This window comes from Onychomys torridus, chromosome 1 (genome assembly GCF_903995425.1).
Source record: "Onychomys torridus chromosome 1, mOncTor1.1, whole genome shotgun sequence".
Classification (NCBI taxonomy): Eukaryota; Metazoa; Chordata; class Mammalia; order Rodentia; family Cricetidae; genus Onychomys; species Onychomys torridus.
This window is the reverse complement of record NC_050443.1, coordinates 106,082,183-106,101,005: the sequence shown is the minus strand read 5'-3', so window position 1 is coordinate 106,101,005 and position 18,823 is coordinate 106,082,183. Positions and strand designations below refer to the sequence as shown.

General features: G+C 53.7%; 3 protein-coding genes across 4 annotated transcripts; 1 reads left to right on the top strand and 2 right to left on the bottom strand.

Moving 5' to 3' along the window:
- Positions 1-272: 272 nt before the first annotated feature.
- Tgfb1i1 (transforming growth factor beta 1 induced transcript 1) lies at positions 273-7,499 on the bottom strand. Of its 2 annotated transcripts, XM_036192171.1 has the most exons (11): positions 7,314-7,499; positions 6,071-6,186; positions 5,891-5,943; positions 5,642-5,784; positions 5,386-5,473; positions 5,181-5,286; positions 4,876-5,070; positions 2,218-2,391; positions 1,817-1,898; positions 1,476-1,624; positions 273-1,261 (listed from the first exon to the last, which is right to left on the bottom strand). In XM_036192171.1, exons 1-11 carry the CDS (start codon positions 7,324-7,326, stop codon positions 995-997), a joined length of 1,386 nt encoding a protein of 461 aa, XP_036048064.1. In that variant the 5' UTR covers positions 7,327-7,499; the 3' UTR covers positions 273-994. The 2 variants fall into 2 exon arrangements, with proteins under 2 accessions (XP_036048064.1, XP_036048075.1); XM_036192182.1 differs by lacking the exon at positions 7,314-7,499 and having other exon boundaries at positions 5,642-5,722; positions 5,894-5,943; positions 6,071-6,087.
- Positions 7,500-9,348: 1,849 nt separating this feature from the next.
- On the bottom strand, positions 9,349-16,936 carry Armc5 (armadillo repeat containing 5). Its single transcript, XM_036207179.1, has 6 exons — positions 15,502-16,936; positions 14,096-14,203; positions 13,216-14,008; positions 11,305-11,801; positions 10,540-10,672; positions 9,349-10,426 (listed from the first exon to the last, which is right to left on the bottom strand). Exons 1-6 carry the CDS (start codon positions 15,962-15,964, stop codon positions 9,634-9,636), a joined length of 2,787 nt encoding a protein of 928 aa, XP_036063072.1. The 5' UTR covers positions 15,965-16,936; the 3' UTR covers positions 9,349-9,633.
- LOC118596345 (zinc finger protein 239-like) lies at positions 15,728-18,337 on the top strand. The gene has a single exon (XM_036207192.1). It carries the CDS (start codon positions 16,600-16,602, stop codon positions 17,605-17,607), a length of 1,008 nt encoding a protein of 335 aa, XP_036063085.1. The 5' UTR covers positions 15,728-16,599; the 3' UTR covers positions 17,608-18,337.
- The last annotated feature ends 486 nt before the right edge of the window (positions 18,338-18,823 follow it).

Here is an 18,823-nt window from a genome sequence, read left to right as displayed (position 1 = left end):
ACACCATGTGGGTGCTGGGGACTGAACACACGTCTTCTAAATGCACAGTAGCAACTCTTAACCACTGAGCTGTTTCTCCAACCCTGTCTAAAAATTTGTGTTTTGTATGTATGGGTATTTTGCCAACATGTATGTCTGTGTACAATGTGTGCACCTGGTGCCTGGGGAGGCCAAAAGAGGGTGTCAGGTCCCCTAGAACTGGAGTTACAGACAGCTGTGAGTGCTGGGAATTGAACTTGGGTCTTCTCCCCACCCTACCCCACCCTGCCTTTGATACTAGGTTTTATATTGTAGCCTAAGTTCCAGGCTGGCCTTTGAACTTGCCTCCCTTGGGCTAGGATTACAGTCACGAACTCCCATACCTTTCACTCTTGCCTTTGCTTTGGATTTTGGTGTCCAGTTATTGTTCTTGGGGGGGGGGGGTGTTGAGATTGTCTCATAAACCCAACCTGGCCTCAATTTTGCTATACAACTGAGGAGAGCCTGCCTGCCCTGCCTCCATGTTGGGGTTACAGCCAGACCTCCCATCTGATATTTGTTTTCATCCACAAGGCGAAAGAGAGCAGTTCCATAAGTCTCCTCCACAGAGCTGTGGCCTAGAGCATCAGGGCATAGAGCCTGGCAAGGGGTTTGGGTAGTAAAGCAAGGTTCTCTGGCACCGTGAGATGTGGAGTGTGTTTTTATGTTTGTAGAAAAAAAAAAAAGTGTACAGAATGGTGAGCAGTGGGGGGGAAACAGGGACATCCTGGCCTCTGATTGGTTGGAATTACAAGAACCGGACCAGGTCAGAGTGAGGTCTGCATTCCCGGCTACTGGGTGTTTTAGGAGTGCGGGTCCCTTTCTGAACTTGACAAACCTAGAGTACCTTAGGGGTAGGTCTCTCCTGTGGAGATGGGAGTCGGGGGAAGGGCAAGGGATGTCTGGGTGGCTCCATCTGGAGGACTGGGTCTTTTTCACAATTGGGTTTTTGGAGATCCATGATCCCAAAAGCAGGTCAGCCGAAGAGCTTCAGGAAGCAAGGCTGGCAATAAGGCTTGCTGGCACGCTCCTGGAAGGAGCCTTTGGTGAGTGGGCGCAGGCAGAAGGTGCAGGTGAAGTGATCTGGATGGAAGCGGCGGCCCAGGGCAGACACACAGCGGCCAGTCACTGGGAGGCCACACGTGGCACATAGCGAACCACGCTGGGCATGGAAATGATTCTCACACAGCGGGCGCCCCTCGTGCTCAAAAAAGCTGCCTCCGGAGAAGGGTGCGAGGCATTCCTACCAGAAGGAGGGATTGACAAGATGAGCCAAAAACCCTGACCAGACAACGCACATCTACCCAGGGTAGATGTGGATAACTCACATCTATCTACCCTGACTTCTGCAGCAGCGTAGCAGAAGTGAAGGGGCGCTTCCAGAAAGAGCCAACCCCACTAAGCAACGAAGGAACGTCCCACTCTGGGCTCCTAGCCCGCTCCCCACAGCCACGCACCCTGCAGACGAAGCAGTCTGGGTGCCAGAGCGCGCTGAGTGCCGAGATGTAGTTATCCAGAATGGGGCCTTGGCAGCCCTGGCAGCGCGGGGCGAACAGCTTCAGGAAGTCCCGGCGGCAGTAGGGGCGGCCCTCCCGCTCGTGGAAACCTGGGCCGGGGACAGAGGGTGTGGGCGGGACAAGGAGATCCAAGAGTGGCAGTGGGTGTGGGCAGTAGGGCGGGAGGGGTAGGGTCTAGGACAAGGAAAGGGCCACGGGGGAGAGGGAGGAGCAGGCAGACTAGAAGGAAACTCAAGGCAGGGAGACCACTGAGCCTGTAGCTTTTAAGTGTGAGCTCTCACCCTCTTCTCCGAAGGGCTCCCCGCAGCTGACGCAGCAGAAATGTTCTGGGTGCCAGTGGGTGCCCAAGGCGGTTACCATTTTCTGCAGAAAATGAAAAAGGGCACTGCTGTCGTCTTCTGTCCCTTCCTTCCCGCCGACCCCCTCTGGGAACCTGAGGGAGTGGGGACAACAGGCTGAAGTCTGTGTCTGTAGAGGGAAGAACTGACAAGGAGTTTGGGGGTCAAAGGGAGAACAGGAGAGGCAGGATGGGATGGGATGGGTGTGGGGGTAGGTGGGAGAGACAGCTCTGCATTTGGCTGGTCCTCTCTGAATGAAACAGGCAAACCGGTACGGCCCTGCAGAGCTTACGTGTGGGATGGGTTGGTTGCTTACGTGTCGGATGGGTGGGTTGGTTGCTTACATGTCGGATGGGTTGGTTGCAGAAGCCACAACGTGGGGAGAAGCGTTCAAAGTAGCACTCGGGGCAGAAGGGAGCCCCGTCCTTCTCGAAGAAACTGCTGCCTCCCAGGGTCGTGGAACAGCCGCTGCAAAGGAAGTGCTCAGGGTGCCAGGCTCTGCCCAGAGCAGTGACCACCTGTAAGGAGGAACGGGGGTTTCCGTCAGAGTGGCTCTCCAGGCGGCAGGTACAGGGTGAGCTAAGAAGTTTATAGACCTGGCGTTTCCCCAATCTTAACCCTGATGGATCGGGCTGAAAAGAACCCAAAAGTCCAAGGTTATGCAAACTGTGTTAGAGGTCCAACTCCGGGGTCTATGTTCACAAACCACACAAGGCATAGTGCATTTGGGCCCACACTCCTTCTAAGGGCCCACAAAAAAGGTTTAGTTACTTTAAAGTTTGTGTAGGATGCTTGTTTTTTTGAGAAGGAATCTTTCTAAGCTGCCCTGGCTTCAAACTCACTGTGTAGCTCAGTCCTCCTACCTCTCAACCTCCAGGGTGCTAGAATTAAGGTATATCCCACCATACCAGGTAACAGTCATCTTTAGGCCAACACAGGGGAAGAGACCTATGAAGACGAAGTACCCAGAGCCTCACAGAAGTCAAACCACCCTGCTTTCTGTGGCCAGCAATTCTGGTGTGGGAGTCAGGTATTTAATCTAAGGAGATGCTTTGGGCCAGCCAGGCACAGCTATTCTGGATCATATCTGCCCATGACTTCTGGACCAGACTCTGAAAGGGAAGAGACAGTTTTTGTGATGACTGAGAGATACGAGGCAAAATCCATGAGGCTTTTGTGAAGTTTAAATGAAGTAGTGGTGAAAAGGAACTAGCACAGTGTCTAGCACACAGTAGGGACACCCTAAATTCTAACCAGATTGGAATTCTTACCCTATGGCTTATCACTAAGCATTTCAGTTTCTCATCCATAAATATATATGTAGTGCTAGCTAGGTGGTGGTGGTGCACACCTTTAGTCCCAGCACTTGGGAGGCAGAGGCAGGTGAATCTCTGTGAGTTCAAGGCCAGCCTGGTCTACAAATTGAGTTCCAGGATAGCCAAGACTGTTACGCAGAGAAACAATGTCTCAAAAAATTAATTACGTGTGTGTGTGTGTGTGTGTGTGTGTGTGTGTGTGTGTGTGTGTGTGTCTTGTGTGTAGCTAAGGGTTAGTTCAATGGCACTGACGCATTTTGAATTTGTAAAGGCCCTGGGTTCAGTCCTTAGCACATATACACACAACTTAGGAGGCTGAGGTAGGTGCATTGCTATGAGTTCAAGGCCAGCCTGGGATATAGGATGTGTTTCCGGTCAGCCTAGTCTCCAGTGGGATGGACACTGCTTCAAAAAATAAAATAGTGTCTTTTAAAAACACATAAAATATAAATAATAATGCCCATTCAGGTGGGCATAGTGGCACATGCTGGAAACCCTAGAACTTGGGAGGTAAAAGCAGGGCAATCATGGCTTTTAGGGCAGCCTGGGCTACAAGGTAAGATCTTATCTCAACATTCCAAGGATTAGGCTAGGGTTGTGTCTCAGGTGGTCGAGTGCTTGCCTAGAATACACAAAGTCTTGGGTTCAATCCCCAAGAATCACATATAAACTGGGGAGGGGGTGCATGCCTGCAATCCCAGGGGTATATAATACTCGGAGGGGAAATTAGAGGGTCTGAAACTGGAGTTTATCCTTGACTATATACTGAATTTGAGGCCAGCATGAGATACATGAGACTGTCTCAAAATCAAAACAACGAACCTGAGAGTTAGGGTACAGCTTGGTGACAGAGCGTCAGCCTAGCACATGCAAGGGCCTAGGGGTCAGGCCTCCACTTCACAAGAAAACAATTTCTCCTTCAAGGGTATTCATCAAAAGGGAAGAGCACAGTGTCCTAATGAACATCTACAGCACACCCTCTTCCCACAAGGCTCAGAGCTCATCACAGAGGAGAGGTTGGGAAGATTGTAGAAGCCAGAAGCTGGGGAAGACAGCGTCAATCTGTGTGTCCTTGACATGACAGGGTTGATGCTCAGGAACTCACAGCAGCTGTGGATCTTTCACAAGACCTACTCAGTATCCAGCTGGTTAAAATTCCATCAAGGAAGAGGGAGGGGCTCACTTAGCCCAACCTCTAACAGAGGAGCTGGTGGTGGTTGTGGCCTGCTGGGAGAGGGCACTCCTGTTTTCTCCAGAAATGTGGCCCCTGGACAGTGCCAACGTTCTAGAGGGTGGCCCTACACCATGCCCATACCAGAGGCACTAACTGTACTGAGTGATTTTTTTGTCTGTTTGTTTTTTTGAAACAGGGTTTCTTTGTGTAGTTTTTGGTGCCTGTCCTGGATCTCACTCTGTAGATCAGGCTGGCCTCAAACTCACAGAGATCCGTCTGGTTCTGCCTCCCAAGTCCTGGCCCGGAATGGATTTTAAAAGGCTGACATGAAGTTGGGAGGAAGATGAGGGCACCGGAAGGAATTAAGGGAGGGGTTAGAGAGAACCAAAATATACTATACGCATGTATTAAATTCTCAAAGAATAACAGTATTTATAAAGGGAAAAGGACAAAGTCTGGTTCTCAAAGGTGGTTTGGTGAGCATATGCCTCCGTTCTTGGGGCTGCACTTACTTGCCCAGCAATGGGTTTATTGCAGGAGCCACAGAGTCCTTTGGCCTGGGTGGGAACACCCCGGCGGCTGAGGTCAGACTGCAGCAGACCCAGCATGGTGTCCAGACTGCCCTTGCTGGTCTGCCCTGGTGGAGAAGGGCACCCCTCTTGGGTGGGGCTCGCCGCTGGTGGCTGAGATGGCCCTGAGGCTGGAAGCTGCAGTGGAGAGGATGTGGGCGTTGAGTCAACGAGGCCACAAACTGGAAGCATCGGAACTGGACGGGTAAACCGCAAGGTGGTACCAGCCCAAAGCCTTCCAGACTCACCTGGTTCTGCACCCGAAAGTCGGAGAGTGATGCCATCAGTCTATCCAACTCCAGAGTGGCTGAGGTGGCTGAAGGCTTTGGCGGGGCAGGGAACGGGTTGGGAGGGCTGTGGAGAACACGGTTGTAGAAGCTCAGAGCCTGCCAGCATGACACCCCATCTAGTCCTATCGCCTCCTTCCTAGCTCTGCCGACATGCCCAACTCACCCAGTGGGTGTGTTCTTGCCTTCAGCTTGGTCCTCCTTCTCTTCTCCTTCAGCCATCTTACTAGATGGGAACTGAGACATTATTTCATCTGGAGAGATGAGAAAATAACACTAGGCAAGGGGCCACACTCAGTTCGCCCTCCGAGTGAAGGCTTCATGTCCTTCAGCTGCTCCTCGGGGACATCTGTGTCCCTTGGGCCCTGCCCTGCTTTGCCCTGTCCCCTACCCATCAAAGACTGGCTCCGAGCCCCTGGTACCTGTGATGTTGAACTGTGTGGCATTAAGTTCCTGAAGCAAACGATCCAGCTCACAGAGCCCATTGCCCAAGACACCACTGGAGGAGGAGAATGGAGGAGCCACAGGGGCCACCGGCTTTGGGGACCGAGGCTTGCATACTGTGCTAAGGGACAGGAGGGAATCTCGGTTTAGAGCAAGGAATCCAAGTCCCCTCACCTGAACTTCAACTGGTTTCCCCATCTCCATGCCCCAGTTCCCAGGTCCCTCACCTGTATAGATGGTCCTTGTCCCCAGAGGTTCCTGAAGATTCTCCAGACCCTGTCTACAGAGAGTAGAGGTGTATGTGGAAAGACAGTCATGTTCCTTGTCTCACTCAGGCTCTGATTTCCCCCTCGCCCAGACCAACCCAGGCCCTAGTGGCTGCCCCAGGCCCCAGAACCTCATCTCACCTGTGGCTGGTGGCCATAGGGTGGGGGAGGTGTGAGTGTCTCTGGTGGGCGCTCTTTCGGAGCCCCCAACCGTGACATGTGTGAAGTGGTGGTCTCCAGGTCAGAGAGCAGGGCATCTGCAGTGAGAGGCCCTCAGGTGAGAGGTGGGGGAAGGTCAAGGTCTTGAGTGGATAAAGGGTTTTAAGTGGCAGTATTTGAAAAGATAGAAGCCGATGTTAAAGGCGGAGGCTAAGAAACAGACCCATGGCCAGATGCAGGCAAAGACGTGGAATAGTAGCAGGGATATTTATGACTATCCTTGACTATCCTGGGAGCCAAGCAGAAAGCTAGTCACTTGACAATCATTCGCCCCATCTTTCCTGATGCAGCCGAGATGGGCTCTTACAGAATCTCAGTCGTTCACCTGGCTGTGTGTTTGACACCCAGCTTCCTGGTTAGATGTTCTCTGTGCCACACCCACTAATTCTTCCCCATATTTAAAGGGCCTGGCCAACCTGGCCCACTTCTTGGTCACAATGAAGTCTCACCCAGTCCTCCTCAGGGGCAAGTGGTACTGGCAGGGAGCTGCTTTGGGGTGTACTTCTTACCCATGTACTATTATTGAGGAGCGCCCTCTGCTGTTGGGTCCAGAAATCCCAGCCTCAGCAAATAGGGTGGACAAGACGCCAGGGGCGCTTTGAATCTTTGAGCTCCGGGTCCTTTTACTCTTCTCTGAGCATCTAGGTAGAAGCCTTAAACTTCTTTATGTCACCTTGGCACTCCCTGTCTATTAGTCTCTTTCTTGCCCTGCGGGCTTACTTGACATAGGCTGTACTTCGGAGCGCTTACTCCTCTCTCCTTGAAACCCTGGTGCAGACTATCTGGCCCCTTTTCATCTCCGAAACTTGATGTCACTCTCTCCTCTCCAGTCTATTTTCCCAGTCTCGAGACCCAAGAATCCCTTAACCCCTTCCTCCCCAGAGTCCCTGAATCCAGCCCCCCTCGGGGTGTCTCAACGCCTAGTCCATGGCACGAGCCGGGTCGAGGGAGCAGAGCCAGGGAAGAAGGGAGCGAGCGGCTTTGCAAGCAGGGCAGGAAGGGAGAGGCAGGAAAGGGTACGTGGATTGGGGAGGGAGGCGCAGGCAGGCAGAGGCGAGAAAATGGAGGGAGAAAGCCGGGCTGGGGGAAACGTGGGAGTGTGAGTGGGGAAGTGGAAGAGATGCAGGCAGGGGCGAGTGGCTGAGGGGATCGGGTCCCCACTCACCCAGGTCCTCCATGGCGGTGCGCTGGCGGACAGCTTGGGGCGAGCAGGGCGGGGGCCGTGTCCGGTGGGGGCGGGGGGGACGGGGGGGGGGGGACGTCAGGGAGTCAGAAGCAGGGCCGTGACCATGTATGGAAGCCGGGACCCGCTGGGATACGGTCGAGGGGGGAGCGATGAAGGGGGAGCGTGGGGACACAGAAAGACGGCACCAGGGCCCACCCAACCCACCCAGCCTTCTGGCTCTGCTCAGAGGAGGCCACACCCCAGCCTTTGCCTCAGCGGCAGCAAGTCCCAGAAGCCAGCCGAAGCCAAGTCAGAAGTGGTTCTTCCATAGCTCCTAAGGAGTCCGATCAACTGAAGCCCCCACTTCGAGCCTGCTCCCCGCAAAGCCAGCACCTGAGTCCTAGACAGAGCCCCGCTACCACCCAGGGAATTTTTTAAAAGACTTGCCTCTTGCAGAATTTTGTTAGAGACGGGAGTGACATTCTAAGGATCTCCCAGACTCCAGGTTCTGACAGGCAGCCAAGTAGAGATCGATCGATCGGCAAGAGGCATACACACTAAGAAATGTCTCACACAGAGAGCACCAATCCAGACTCTAAGGCAGGACTTTCCCTGCAAAACATACCTGGAAATAGATACACAGAACAGAGAGAGCAAAACCCCCAAAACCTAAGCCCATGTAAACTCCCAGCACAACAAATCCCAGACAACTTGTAAAACAAAACTCTTTCCTAACACTGAGGTCGGGACCAGAGCCTGTTCCGAAACAGCCCTTTCCTGGGGCACTCATGAAAGAGAAGCAAGCAAGCAGCTTACAGCCAGAGTGACAAGAAGCTGTCCCTGGACTAACTAACTCCCCCTAAACAACCAAATTGGGAACCCGAGGAGATGGGTATGGGCAGATGGCTGCTGTCTTATAGCCATCCTGGAAGACAGATCTAAACAATGGACCTCAACCCAGGAGCAAGTCAGAACCTGGAAAGTTTGGTAAAAATACTGAAGCTCAGGACAGCCCTCCATGCCAGCCTAAATCAATCAGAAAGGGACCAGGCTAAGTACCTTTTTTAAAAGATAGGATCTCACTATGCAACCTTGGCTGGCCTAGAACTCACACAAGATCCATTTGCCTCTGCCTCCTGAGTGCTGCAATTAAAGGCGTGTACTACCACACCTAATATGCACAACCTGAACCAGAGAGTCTCAGGGACAGCAAGAACCACCTTAACTCACCTTTCTGAAATGCCCAGACCCTGGCAAGCTTAGTCCAGGGCCCTGAGAACCCAGTGATGAAGACCCTTCTTCCTTCATCTGAATGCCTGAAAAGTGGCTTTCTCTGAATGTGACTAAGACCAGGCTCAGAAACCCTAAGAATACAGCAGGTCTCCCCTTAGGCAGATGACATTTTAAAACTTGGCTTGGACCAGTAAGACGGTCAGCAGATAAGGCACTTTCTGCCAAGCCAAACTACCTGAGTTTGGAACCCATATGATGGAAGCAGAGAACTGACTCCCCCAAGCTGACTTGACTTCCACACAGGAGCCATGGCATGCACACACCCACACACAAATTAATATTTAAAAGAAAGAAAGAAAGAAAGAAAGAAAGAAAGAAAGAAAGAAAGAAAGAAAGGAAGGAAGGAAGGAAGGAAGGAAGGAAGGAAGGAAGGAAGAAAGAAAGGAAGGAAGGAAGAAAATGTGGCTCAAGAGATGGGAATGGACAGACTGACCAGTAAAGGCAGAACTGTTATGACATGCCACCACACTCGTTGCCCTCAGCACAGACCTCAGTCTGGCCAGGTTCTGGGTTTAGCTGGGTGGCTGTGTCTAAGCAATGAGGACCCATAAACAGAAAGGAGACCTCCCCTGAGGATCCAAAACTCCATCCCATAGAAAACCCACCATGTCCTGGCCTACAGAAACCACGAGGCAACTATTCATTGAACTCTCAAATCCAAGGAGGGCCCATGTCCAAGCGCGGGGCTCTTGGCAGGTGAATGGGTGGTGGACCCCCAAAGGAAGCAAGCACAACAGCAGTGTCCAAATGTCAGGTTTTTAATTCCAACACCGGAGGGCTGGGTCAGACCAGATCCTGGGGCCGAGCTGTCCTCTTGGACTCCGTGCACAGAGTCCGGTGTTGACTTTTTAGTAGTAGATCTTCAGATCTTCAGCCTGGGGCTCAGTTCCACCTGCTCTTCAGTCCCTGAGGCTAGCTCCTTCTGCTGTCTCCCCTCGTGCCATGCTGAGAGAAGCCTCCCGGACAGCCACCTCATCCCCTGGGTGCTCTCCCAGGGATGGCGACAGTTTAGCCTAGAGCATCCGTGCTATGACTCATTCCCCGTTACCACAGCCAGCAAAGCTTCAGTGAGAGGCCCTGCCTCCTCACCTACCGCTTCCACAAGCCCCATAAGGGCCAGGGCCCGTTTTCTCGGGCATTGCCCTGGCCCCAGTGTCCATCGTGCACAGTGGGCAGCCAGCCGGGGCCGACCTAAGCGGAATACTTCACCCACCGACTCAGGGCCACCCCGGGGACCCAAGTGGATGCGGCCAACAGCCTCTTCCAGCTCCTCCTCTAGCTCAGGCAGCAAGAAGCGGCCAGCAGCCTCCAGAGCTTCCTCAGCCTTGGAGCCCAGCAGGGGCTGGCCAGGTGGGGGTATGGGTCCCAGAGCAGCCCCACAGCCCCGACAGCCATGCAAATGATGTAGGACAGGCCACGCTGCACTAGGGGACAGGCCACGGAGTGGCACCAAATCCATCTGGGCTTCAGCAAAGCTGCCGGACAGCAGGGCCCGGAAGAAAGGGGAGGCAGTAGCTGAAGCAGCCCGCTGAGCAGGGAGCTGGAGGCCTGAATCCAGAACGAAGTGCAGGTCAGGAGCTGGGACGGGGGCGGGACCCAGCAGAGGTTCATAGAGGCAAGGGGACGGTGAGTCTAGTTCCAAGGGCATGGCAGGGAAAAGGCCCGGGCTCACGGTGGGAGACGCTAGGCCTTGGAGGCAGGAAAGGGAATCTGCCGCAAAGAAGAGGAAGAGTGGGTGTGGAGCTGGCTGAGTTAGTGCCGAGAGGAGGTGGCGGAGGCCACCCTGATCCAGAAGTAAGCGGCGCCACAGAGTAGGTTTCCTGTGGGGAAGAGAGAGCCTTTCAGCAGGGGTATGAGGGCCTGCTAGGACCTAGAGGACAGGAGAGTTGCAATCTTACTCGCAATCCCTGCAAGACACCCGTCTCCCCCTCACCGGCAGATGAAGGGTAGGGTCAGTGCGCAGGCTACACGGTCCTCAGGACTCCCAGAGAGCAGCAGGTGGGTGAGGGCACCTACTCCAAAGGGGGACTCAGCCTGAACAGTCAGGTTCTGCAGCAGCATCTCACCTGCAGGGACAGGCACAGCAGGTCAGGTTGGGGTGCTGTGGGCAAGACAGGACTCTGGGTCCGTAAAAGGGAGGAGAGTAAAATCTCAGGGCGAGACATCAACAGAGGTGCTAAGAGCCCTGGTCAAGGACAGGCAAGTGGACGGCCAGGGTGCAGAGCTGGGCCCTTGGGGAAGGAAACAGCCTGCAGTCAGGCCCGGAAGACAGGGCGGGCCTCAGATGAAAACGGCAGGAGGGCCTTACAGGACTCCGTGTTCGGTGCTTGGTCTGAGTTCCTGAGTGAGTGTGCCCAGGGGAGAGTCAGGACAGTGCAGAACCAAGAGCAGAATGGGTAGAGAAATGCAGAAAGGTCAGATTCTAGGGCACTAGGAGCCAAACCTGGTACCAGGTTATTTGGGCCCCAAGGTCTGGGCAAAGGACAGAACAGAATTCTCTGTCTTCCAGGGCTATGGAACAGAAGGGAAGCTCCCTGCCTTCCAGGCCCCATAGCCCCGACGCCTGGGGGCTCAGAAGCCTGCATGGGAGGCTGCAGAGAACAATGGGGACAGGTGAGCAGGAAGCAGAGCTTCTAGGGCCACAAAAGGTGCGGGAGGAAATGGGCCTTTCACGTGGGTAGGGACAGGGGAAACATACCCAGCTCTCGGTGCTGGCTTCGGTGTACAGGCCGGGCACGTGGCACAGGCCAGTCATCTGGTGAGACACCGAGTATGAGCCAGGCACGCAGCAGTGCTGCGCCATAGCTGCGCACAAAGGCCTCAAGGCAGGCAGGGTTACAGGTGAGGCGGGCCAAGATACGCAGTGCACGTGGGTTGGGTGGTCCTGGTGCACCTGTCACATAGGCCAACAGGCCACACAGTGCTGGACCAGTCACTAGGGCTCCACTTGGGTCAGGAGCCTGGGAGAAACGTGACAGCAGCAACAGTGCTGGCCCCTCCTGGCCCCAAGGCTCCTCAGTAGTGGCAGCAGGGACACGGCCCAGTTTGCGAAGTGTGCGGGGTGTCGACATTGAGGTCTGGCCAAGGGAAGGACTGACTGACTCAGATGGCTCTGGCATCGGACAACGCTCAGGAGACCAATCTGGGGAGATATCTCCAGGGCCTGCTGCATAACCCTCAGAAATCAGCCACAACCTACAGAGGACAGGAAGAAAAGGAGTCTGAACCCAAAGCCAAGGTGAGGGAGCAGGGTCAAAAGAGACGGTTCCGCGTGATAAGTTCAAAGTAAACGCGGGATGGTGAGTTCCAGGACAGTCTGCTGAGATACTGTCTCAAAAAGGGGGGAAAAACAAAGGTAGACAGATGGGAAGGAGAGAGGGAAGAAAGGAATGGAGGGAAGAGAGGAGGAGACAGGAAAGGAGAGAAAGGGGCCAGCTCTGTGAAGGTGAAGGACACGACCTGAGGTGGGCCACACCTCGTTCTGAATTACTAGTGTTTACCATGTGCCAAGTCCAGCTTCAGGTGCTCAAGCAAAGCATGAACAAAACATGTTATTCCCAGAGTTTATGACCTGCGGAGGAGAGAGCGCGCAAGCATGTAAACCACACAGTAGGGCCAGGTGCACAGTGTTTCATGCTGTGATCCTGGCACTCAGGGCACTGACGCAGGAGGATGATAAGCTTAAGATCGGCCTAGGCTACAGAGTGAGGCCCCTTGTCCAAACCAAACCAAACAGACTTTCCATGGCATGTTGCTGCTGAAGTCGGTGCAGTGAGGCGTGCTAACAGGAGGGGAAGCGATACTGACCAACAGAGGAGAGGTGAGAGAGTAAACAAGATGGTGACCATGACCCCTTACAGAGATGCTAAGAACCCAACAAAGACTTGCAGGAGGTGAGAGATGAAGGCACACAGGAGGAAGAGTGCTCTCTCTCCACAGAGAGACCCTCGGATAGCACTTTCTCATCGTGTGTAGGAACTAAAGAGGAGGCCTTCATGGAGGGAGAGTGGAGACGCACGTGCGGTTCACAAGACAGACACTCTTGACCATCACCCAGAGCTAGGCAAGGGGTAGTCTTTGCAACAACTCTGCGGGTATGAGGCGGGTACCCTCCACTGCACACACAAGCAATCAGTGGCTCAGAAAAGTCACTTAGTTTTGGTGGTGGGGCAGAATAAGAACAGGCAAAAGGACAGCTGTAAGTTCAAGGACAGCCTGGGCTACACACTGAGACTGAGGCAGCCTGGCCTCCAAAGTAAAATGCTATCTCAAAAAAAAAAAAAAAGAAAGAAAGAAGGAAAGAAAGAAAGAAAGAAAGAAAGAAAGAAAGAAAGAAAGAAAGAAAACTGGGCTCCACAGCATACCACTGTAACCGGGACACATGCCACCCCCGATCAACTTGCATAGGGCCCAGAGTTCCGGGTAATGGGTGGAGCCAGGGTCAGATGGCAGATTCACGTCATATTAGGGTAGAGCAATGAATTAGGAATAAATCTTGGTAAATTTCTTAAGACAGGAAAGAGGAAGAGGTAAGGAAGATGGCCAAGGCAGACACAAACTCCCTCCCCAAAGCACCAGCCATCCCTCGGGCCCTGACAAGAGGACTCACCTAAGGCTCCTGTAGCTCCCTGCCTCTGTCTGCCCAGGGCTCCGTTCCTCAGGGAAGTCCCAGGAAGCGGCTTCTATTCCTTCTTCTTCTTCTTCTTCTTCACCAGCTTCACCACATAGCTGCCTGGCCAGAAGAGGCACGAGGCCCAGAGTCTGTAGCTTGCCCAAGGCCCCAGTATCATAAAGGAAGCCTACAAGAGCAGCCACAACACGTGGATGCCAGGCACTGGCAGCAGGGTCCTGCAGCAGGCCCATCAGCAGCTCCAAACCACCAGCGTCCCGAAGCCGGGCCCGGTTGATGGCTTCCCGGCACAAGAGACACACAGCCCGCACTAGGGGCTGCTGGGAAGCTGAGCTGTTCCCACTGGGGCCCCGCCGCCTCCTAAGCTCACCTAGTAACACCTCCACACCACCAGCATTGCCCAATGCGGGCCGCACTAGGCCCTGAGCACAGAGATTGGCCAGGATCAGGATGGCTGCCTCACGTACTGCCCGTTTAGGGTGAGAAGCCAGGCTGACAAGCGGGCCCAGGCCCCCACCCAAACTTAGCTGCTCAGCACAGGCCCGGGAACAGCCTCGGCTGAGTTCCAAGAGAGCACGGACTAGGGCCGAGGTCAGCGCAGGGTCTGGGGCTGTGGCTAGGAGCTCAGCCAGGGGTCGGACTGCTCCCTGCTGTGCTAAGGCTAGTCTGTGCTGGGGTGAGTCTGCCAGGTTGCGGAGGGCACGAACTATACTCTGTAGGCACTGTGAGTCCTGGCAGGCCGTCAGGCTCTCAACAAGAAAGGGCACAGCACCTGGAGAAGGAAGAGGAAGATGCATGAGCAAGGGTAGCCATGTAAAGCCTTTCGGCAAGTCTCGCCCCACTCCCATAGCCCTCTCACCGGCAGAGTGGATGTCCCTGCAGCTCTCGGGCTCCATGGCTAAGTTCCCCAGAGCGCGAGCCGTGCGGTTCTGGATGCTGTCTGTCTTCACACACTGAAGAATGGTCACTGCAAGCACAGTTTGTCTCCTTGAGGATTCTACCCCTTATTTGTTTCTAATCCATCAGCTCAAGAGTGTGGCAAGGTCTGGGGATGCAGGTTGGTGGTAGAGTGCTTGTCTGGCTGGTACCAAACCCTGAGCCATCTCCAGCAACCCAAAGAGAGAGGGGGGAGGGAGGGGAGAGAGAGGAGGGGGAAAACGGGATTTGAGAGGGTTGGGGAAGGTCTTCAGAAGATGCTAGAAGGTGAGCAAGAGCTGGAGGACTGAACGGATTTGTCAGAAGGATGGTAAATGGAAAGGCTGGTGTCTCAGGTTTGGAAGCAGCTTTTCCAAATGCTCCAAGGTAATAGTGTCTGTTCTATGATTTCACAGTGCCCTAACTGTCCAAGGAGTCAAAATTTAAATGTAAAAGCAACAGCAGCCACAAGAGGGTTTTAAGAAGGGCAGTGACATTACGCACTCCAGCGGTGCGGTTTTATAAGAGAAAGGGACAGGCCAGGGAGAGTGGTTGAAGCTTGAACCAAGTCAGCTTTCATCCCTGCCAATCCAAAGATAATCCTGCCCAGGACAGAAACGTGGAATCAAGGTTAGAGAGAACTTGGAATTTATGAGGGCTGTCGTCAAGGCCCTTGTCAAACACATTACTGTACAAGTGCGTTCTACCCAAGTTCTAAATATATAAATGCTTCACTTTAAAAAGTAAGATCTTTGTCAAAACTGGCAATGGCACAGCCTTGTTCCCATCGTTGCCATTAGGGGGCGCCAAATCAGCCGGTACGCAGAAAGGCTTATCCTTTGCAGGAATTTGCTTACTGTGTGTGTTTTAAGTACCCAGCCTGTGCTTGGCGTCGGGGCATTCTCTATTTGAATTTCACTTTATGCCCACTTCAATCCTGTCGGGTAGCTACTTGTTATTACTTTGGAGGGGTTGGGCGATTTGCCTGGTATTTCTGACTGCACCACTTTCTAAGTCCATTCTCTGAACTTTCAAAACCACTTTCTGGCCTCCAGCTCATCCACGTGAAGCCTTGCACAGGGACGGACTGTCCGCTATAAACGCCAAAGCTAGGAAGTACAAAACCATTCGCTCAAAAGTGAGGCGGGAGCCAGTACCTAGTCCTGCTCGGGGCGGGTCCAGGTATAATTTATAGAGAGCAGTGACGTCACACAGCATGACACCTGAGGACATGAGTGGCGGGCGCTGCACCATCACAAAGCACGCACTCAGAGACATGACCTAAAGAACTAAGGATTGCACAGGTCCCGTGGGTGGAACTTTTCTGAGACGTGGGGGCGGAGCACTTACCCAAAGGGAGAATGCCTCCAAGTCTACGTACTTCGGCCCGGCACGCCCCCTCCGTACAGCAGTTGGCTAGAATGCTGAGCGCCAAATCCAGCGTCTTGCGCAGGCGCACTGGCGTCGAAGGCGTCAAAGGCGACTCCGCAGCGGGGGCGGGGCCAGGGGTAGGACCGGCTGACGCACCCGACGAAGGGGCGGAGCCAGAGCCTGCTTGGGATGGGGCGGGGCCCGCAGCAGCCGTTCGGCGTAGCAGAGCGAGGAGGGGGCGGAGCCCGCCGCGTGCCCGGAAGCGCTCAATTCCCTCTGCCGCCTTGATGTGGCGCGTGCGAAGAGCTAGGAGCGCGCGGCCCAGGGGTGTCTCGTTGGTAGCTGGGTCCTTTCCCCAACCCGGCCCCTCCCCGGCCGCCGCCGTGAGTTGCGCGAGGCAAAACGAGAGCGAGTCCGTAAGGGCCGGCCTCGCAGCCGCCATCTTGGCCCGGGCCTAAGGCTCCGCCCCGCGTCTCGCCGGTTCTCTGGGAGAGCGGAACTGGAAGAGAGGGGCGTGGCCAGGCTGCTCCTCTGAAGAGCGCCGCCGCAGTTATCCTGCGAGTCGGAAGTTGAAGTTCTAGATTCTGGAACTTGGGTACTTGCACAGTCGCAGAGGACATGGCGAGAATGGTATTTATCTGTGTGAAAGTAAGAGGCGTGTGCGGTGCATGCTGGGATATGTAGTCGGCCCAAGCTCAGCGCAGTTCGAAATGGGCGTGAGAGTGAGCTGTTGCGCCTAGAACCGTAGGTGCTGCCCTGCGCTGCCCAGCGTGACTTAGCCACTTCGCTGGCGGTCCGTCCTTGGCAGCGACCGCCTTTCCGCGTTCATACTGTATTGGCAACCCTCAAGCGCGGTGGTCTAGGTCCCGAAACCGGACTCATCAACTCATAGAACTCCAAGTTTTCGTTAAGTGAATGAGAGAGTTAAACCTACCAAGAAAGTTCGCTGCTGCTTCCTAGAGCAGCTCGGGCCTGTAGACCTTTCCGTTTCCGGTGCTGGCCTCCAAGTCCCCAGTGTCTTTCCCCCGCTGAGCTAAGTCAGTGGCATTTCGGAGACCGAGCGCTCCTCTCCCGCAAATGGAACTTGCGGCACCAGAAGCAGCTAGGGAGAATCCAGATGATGTGAAGCTGCTGGGGAACCGGACATCAAAATTCCCGGGAGCCCTCCAGTCGCCCCTCGATTGCGGGGCTGAGCTGCAGGAGTGCCCTCTCCTGGCGCGGCCGGAACAACCAGCCGCCGGGGCAAAGTTGCTGGACCAGCAGTACCTATATAGGTCAGGCCCTGAGGAAGAAGCCTTTGCCGAGACCAATGATCCTGTAGTCCCCAAAGCTTTCAGGTGCCGCAGTTGTGGGCTGACTGTAGCCAGCCTCTCTGACCTCATTCACCATCAAAGCAGCCATGGGTGTGACCGGCCGTACAGCTGTCCAGAGTGTGACAAAAGCTTCCGGCGTGGCTCAGATCTGGTTAAGCACTACAGGGTGCACACTGGTGAAAAACCTTACCCTTGCCCAGAATGTGGCCGTTGCTTCAGTCTCAGCTCTAATCTCACCAAACACCGGCGTTCTCACTCAGGTCTCCGGCCTCATAAGTGCATGGAGTGTGGAGAGGCCTTTGGCCGCAGTGCAGACCTAGCAAAACACCAGAGGGTGCACACTGGGGAGAAGCCCTATGCTTGTGCTGAGTGTGGTAAGACTTTCAGGGTGAGCTCCAACCTGATTCAGCACCAGCGTACTCACACTGGTGAGAAACCCTACCGCTGTGGACTCTGTGGCAAGAGTTTCAGCCTGAGCTCTAACCTTTTACAGCACCAACGCTGTCACACAGGTGAGAAACCCTACTTCTGTGCCTGGTGTGGGGACAGCTTTGGGCGCAGTTCCTATCTGCTGGAACACCAGCGTTCACACACAGGTGAGAAGCCCTACAATTGCTGTGAGTGTGGCAAGAACTTCACCAACAGCTCAAACTGCCTAAGGCACCAGCGCACTCATAATGGAGAACCGCCTTTCAGGTGTCTTGAATGTGGACGAGGCTTTAGCGAGAGCACCATGTTCATTGAACACCAGCGCATTCACTTGAGCCAATGACTGACCTTTCCAGAATGTGGCAAAATCTTACACCACAGCTCTATTAATGTTAACACATGAGCAAAAAGCCCTAGAAGTTTCCTGGTTGCAGCTAGTATTTTGTGGACAATACCAGCATATCCACGCAAACCAAAGACCTTACATTTGCAGCAAGTGTGCCAGGAGCTTCAGGCAGATTTCCCACTTGCTCTTCTACCAGGTGACCCACAGACAAAAGACGACTTCCATCTGTTTGTAATGTGGCAAGGCCTTTGCCCATAACTCCCAACCTTGTCTAGCACCAATGAATTACCAAGAGGGGAGCTTCTGCAGACATCCCTGGCTTCAGTTTTAACCCAGATTTTGTTTCTGTGTTTGGTCCAGACCTGAGAAGCCTGCAGGAACCAGGGTTTTTAAGCAGACACCTTTTCTGCATCCCTAAGATGGCTTAATTAAGGGCCGATAATAGGACTCACAATTGCCACCTGGATTGAGACAGGAACCCCAGGCTAGAGCATAGCACTAGAGCTGTGGCTACTGCCTTCAAAGATAAGATCTTAAAAAACAACAAGGTCCTGCTGTTCTATGAAATTATATTCAGAGTAATATCCATTAGCTAGAGGGAAGTTTTTACATGTCCAGAGCCAATAACCCTGACCCAGCTGCTTTGAGATAGGTTAACCATAACAAAAGCAATAGCATCCAGGGTGGTGGTGGCACACACCTTTAATCCCAGCATTCTGGAGGCAGAGACAGATGGAGCTCTTTGAGTTCTAGGCCAGTCTAGGCTACAGAGTGAGATCCAGGACAGGCACCAAAACTACACAGAGAAACCCTGTGTGGGGCGGGGGTGGGAGGTGAGTAACAGCTACTTTTCTCAGAGGAAGAAGACTTACAAGCCAGGCAAAGTCCCTGTTGCGGACTACAGTAGCAAGAGGTTGAAGGTGGACGAGAGGGAATCACAGAGAAGGCTATGTTCTAGCAAAAGGACCAAAGAATTTGAACTTGGGATTGTTTCATAAGCTCTGAGTGTAGGATTCCATTCAAAGAACTCTCACCACTTAATAACTATCTTTACTGTTCATACTAGGATGGTGGGGAAATGAGGTCAAAACAAAGGAACAGACTTTGAGTTCAGGATGCTTTGTAGTATTTCTAGGCATGGCCAAAGGCCCAAGATTTGTCATCTGGCCCTTTCCTAGTCCTCAATCCCTAAAAAAAAAAAAAAAAAAAAAAA

What these genes read in the sequence shown, in the direction of transcription:
- LOC118596345 (XM_036207192.1), top strand. Translation starts at nt 16,600, where the DNA reads ATGGAACTTGCGGCACCAGAAGCAGCTAGGGAGAATCCAGATGATGTG.
- Tgfb1i1 (XM_036192171.1), bottom strand. An exon ending in GGCAAGAACACACCCACTGG is followed by an intron (nt 5,287 to 5,385) that starts GTGAGTTGGGCA and finishes TGTTCTCCACAG; the next exon opens with CCCTCCCAACCCGTTCCCTG. An exon ending in GGAGCCCTTCGGAGAAGAGG is followed by an intron (nt 1,625 to 1,816) that starts GTGAGAGCTCAC and finishes TCCCCGGCCCAG; the next exon opens with GTTTCCACGAGCGGGAGGGC.
- Armc5 (XM_036207179.1), bottom strand. Translation starts at nt 15,964, where the DNA reads ATGGCGGCTGCGAGGCCGGCCCTTACGGACTCGCTCTCGTTTTGCCTC. An exon ending in AAGCCAGCACCGAGAGCTGG is followed by an intron (nt 10,673 to 11,304) that starts GTATGTTTCCCC and finishes CTGTCCCTGCAG; the next exon opens with GTGAGATGCTGCTGCAGAAC. An exon ending in ACCCTACCCTTCATCTGCCG is followed by an intron (nt 10,427 to 10,539) that starts GTGAGGGGGAGA and finishes TCTTCCCCACAG; the next exon opens with GAAACCTACTCTGTGGCGCC.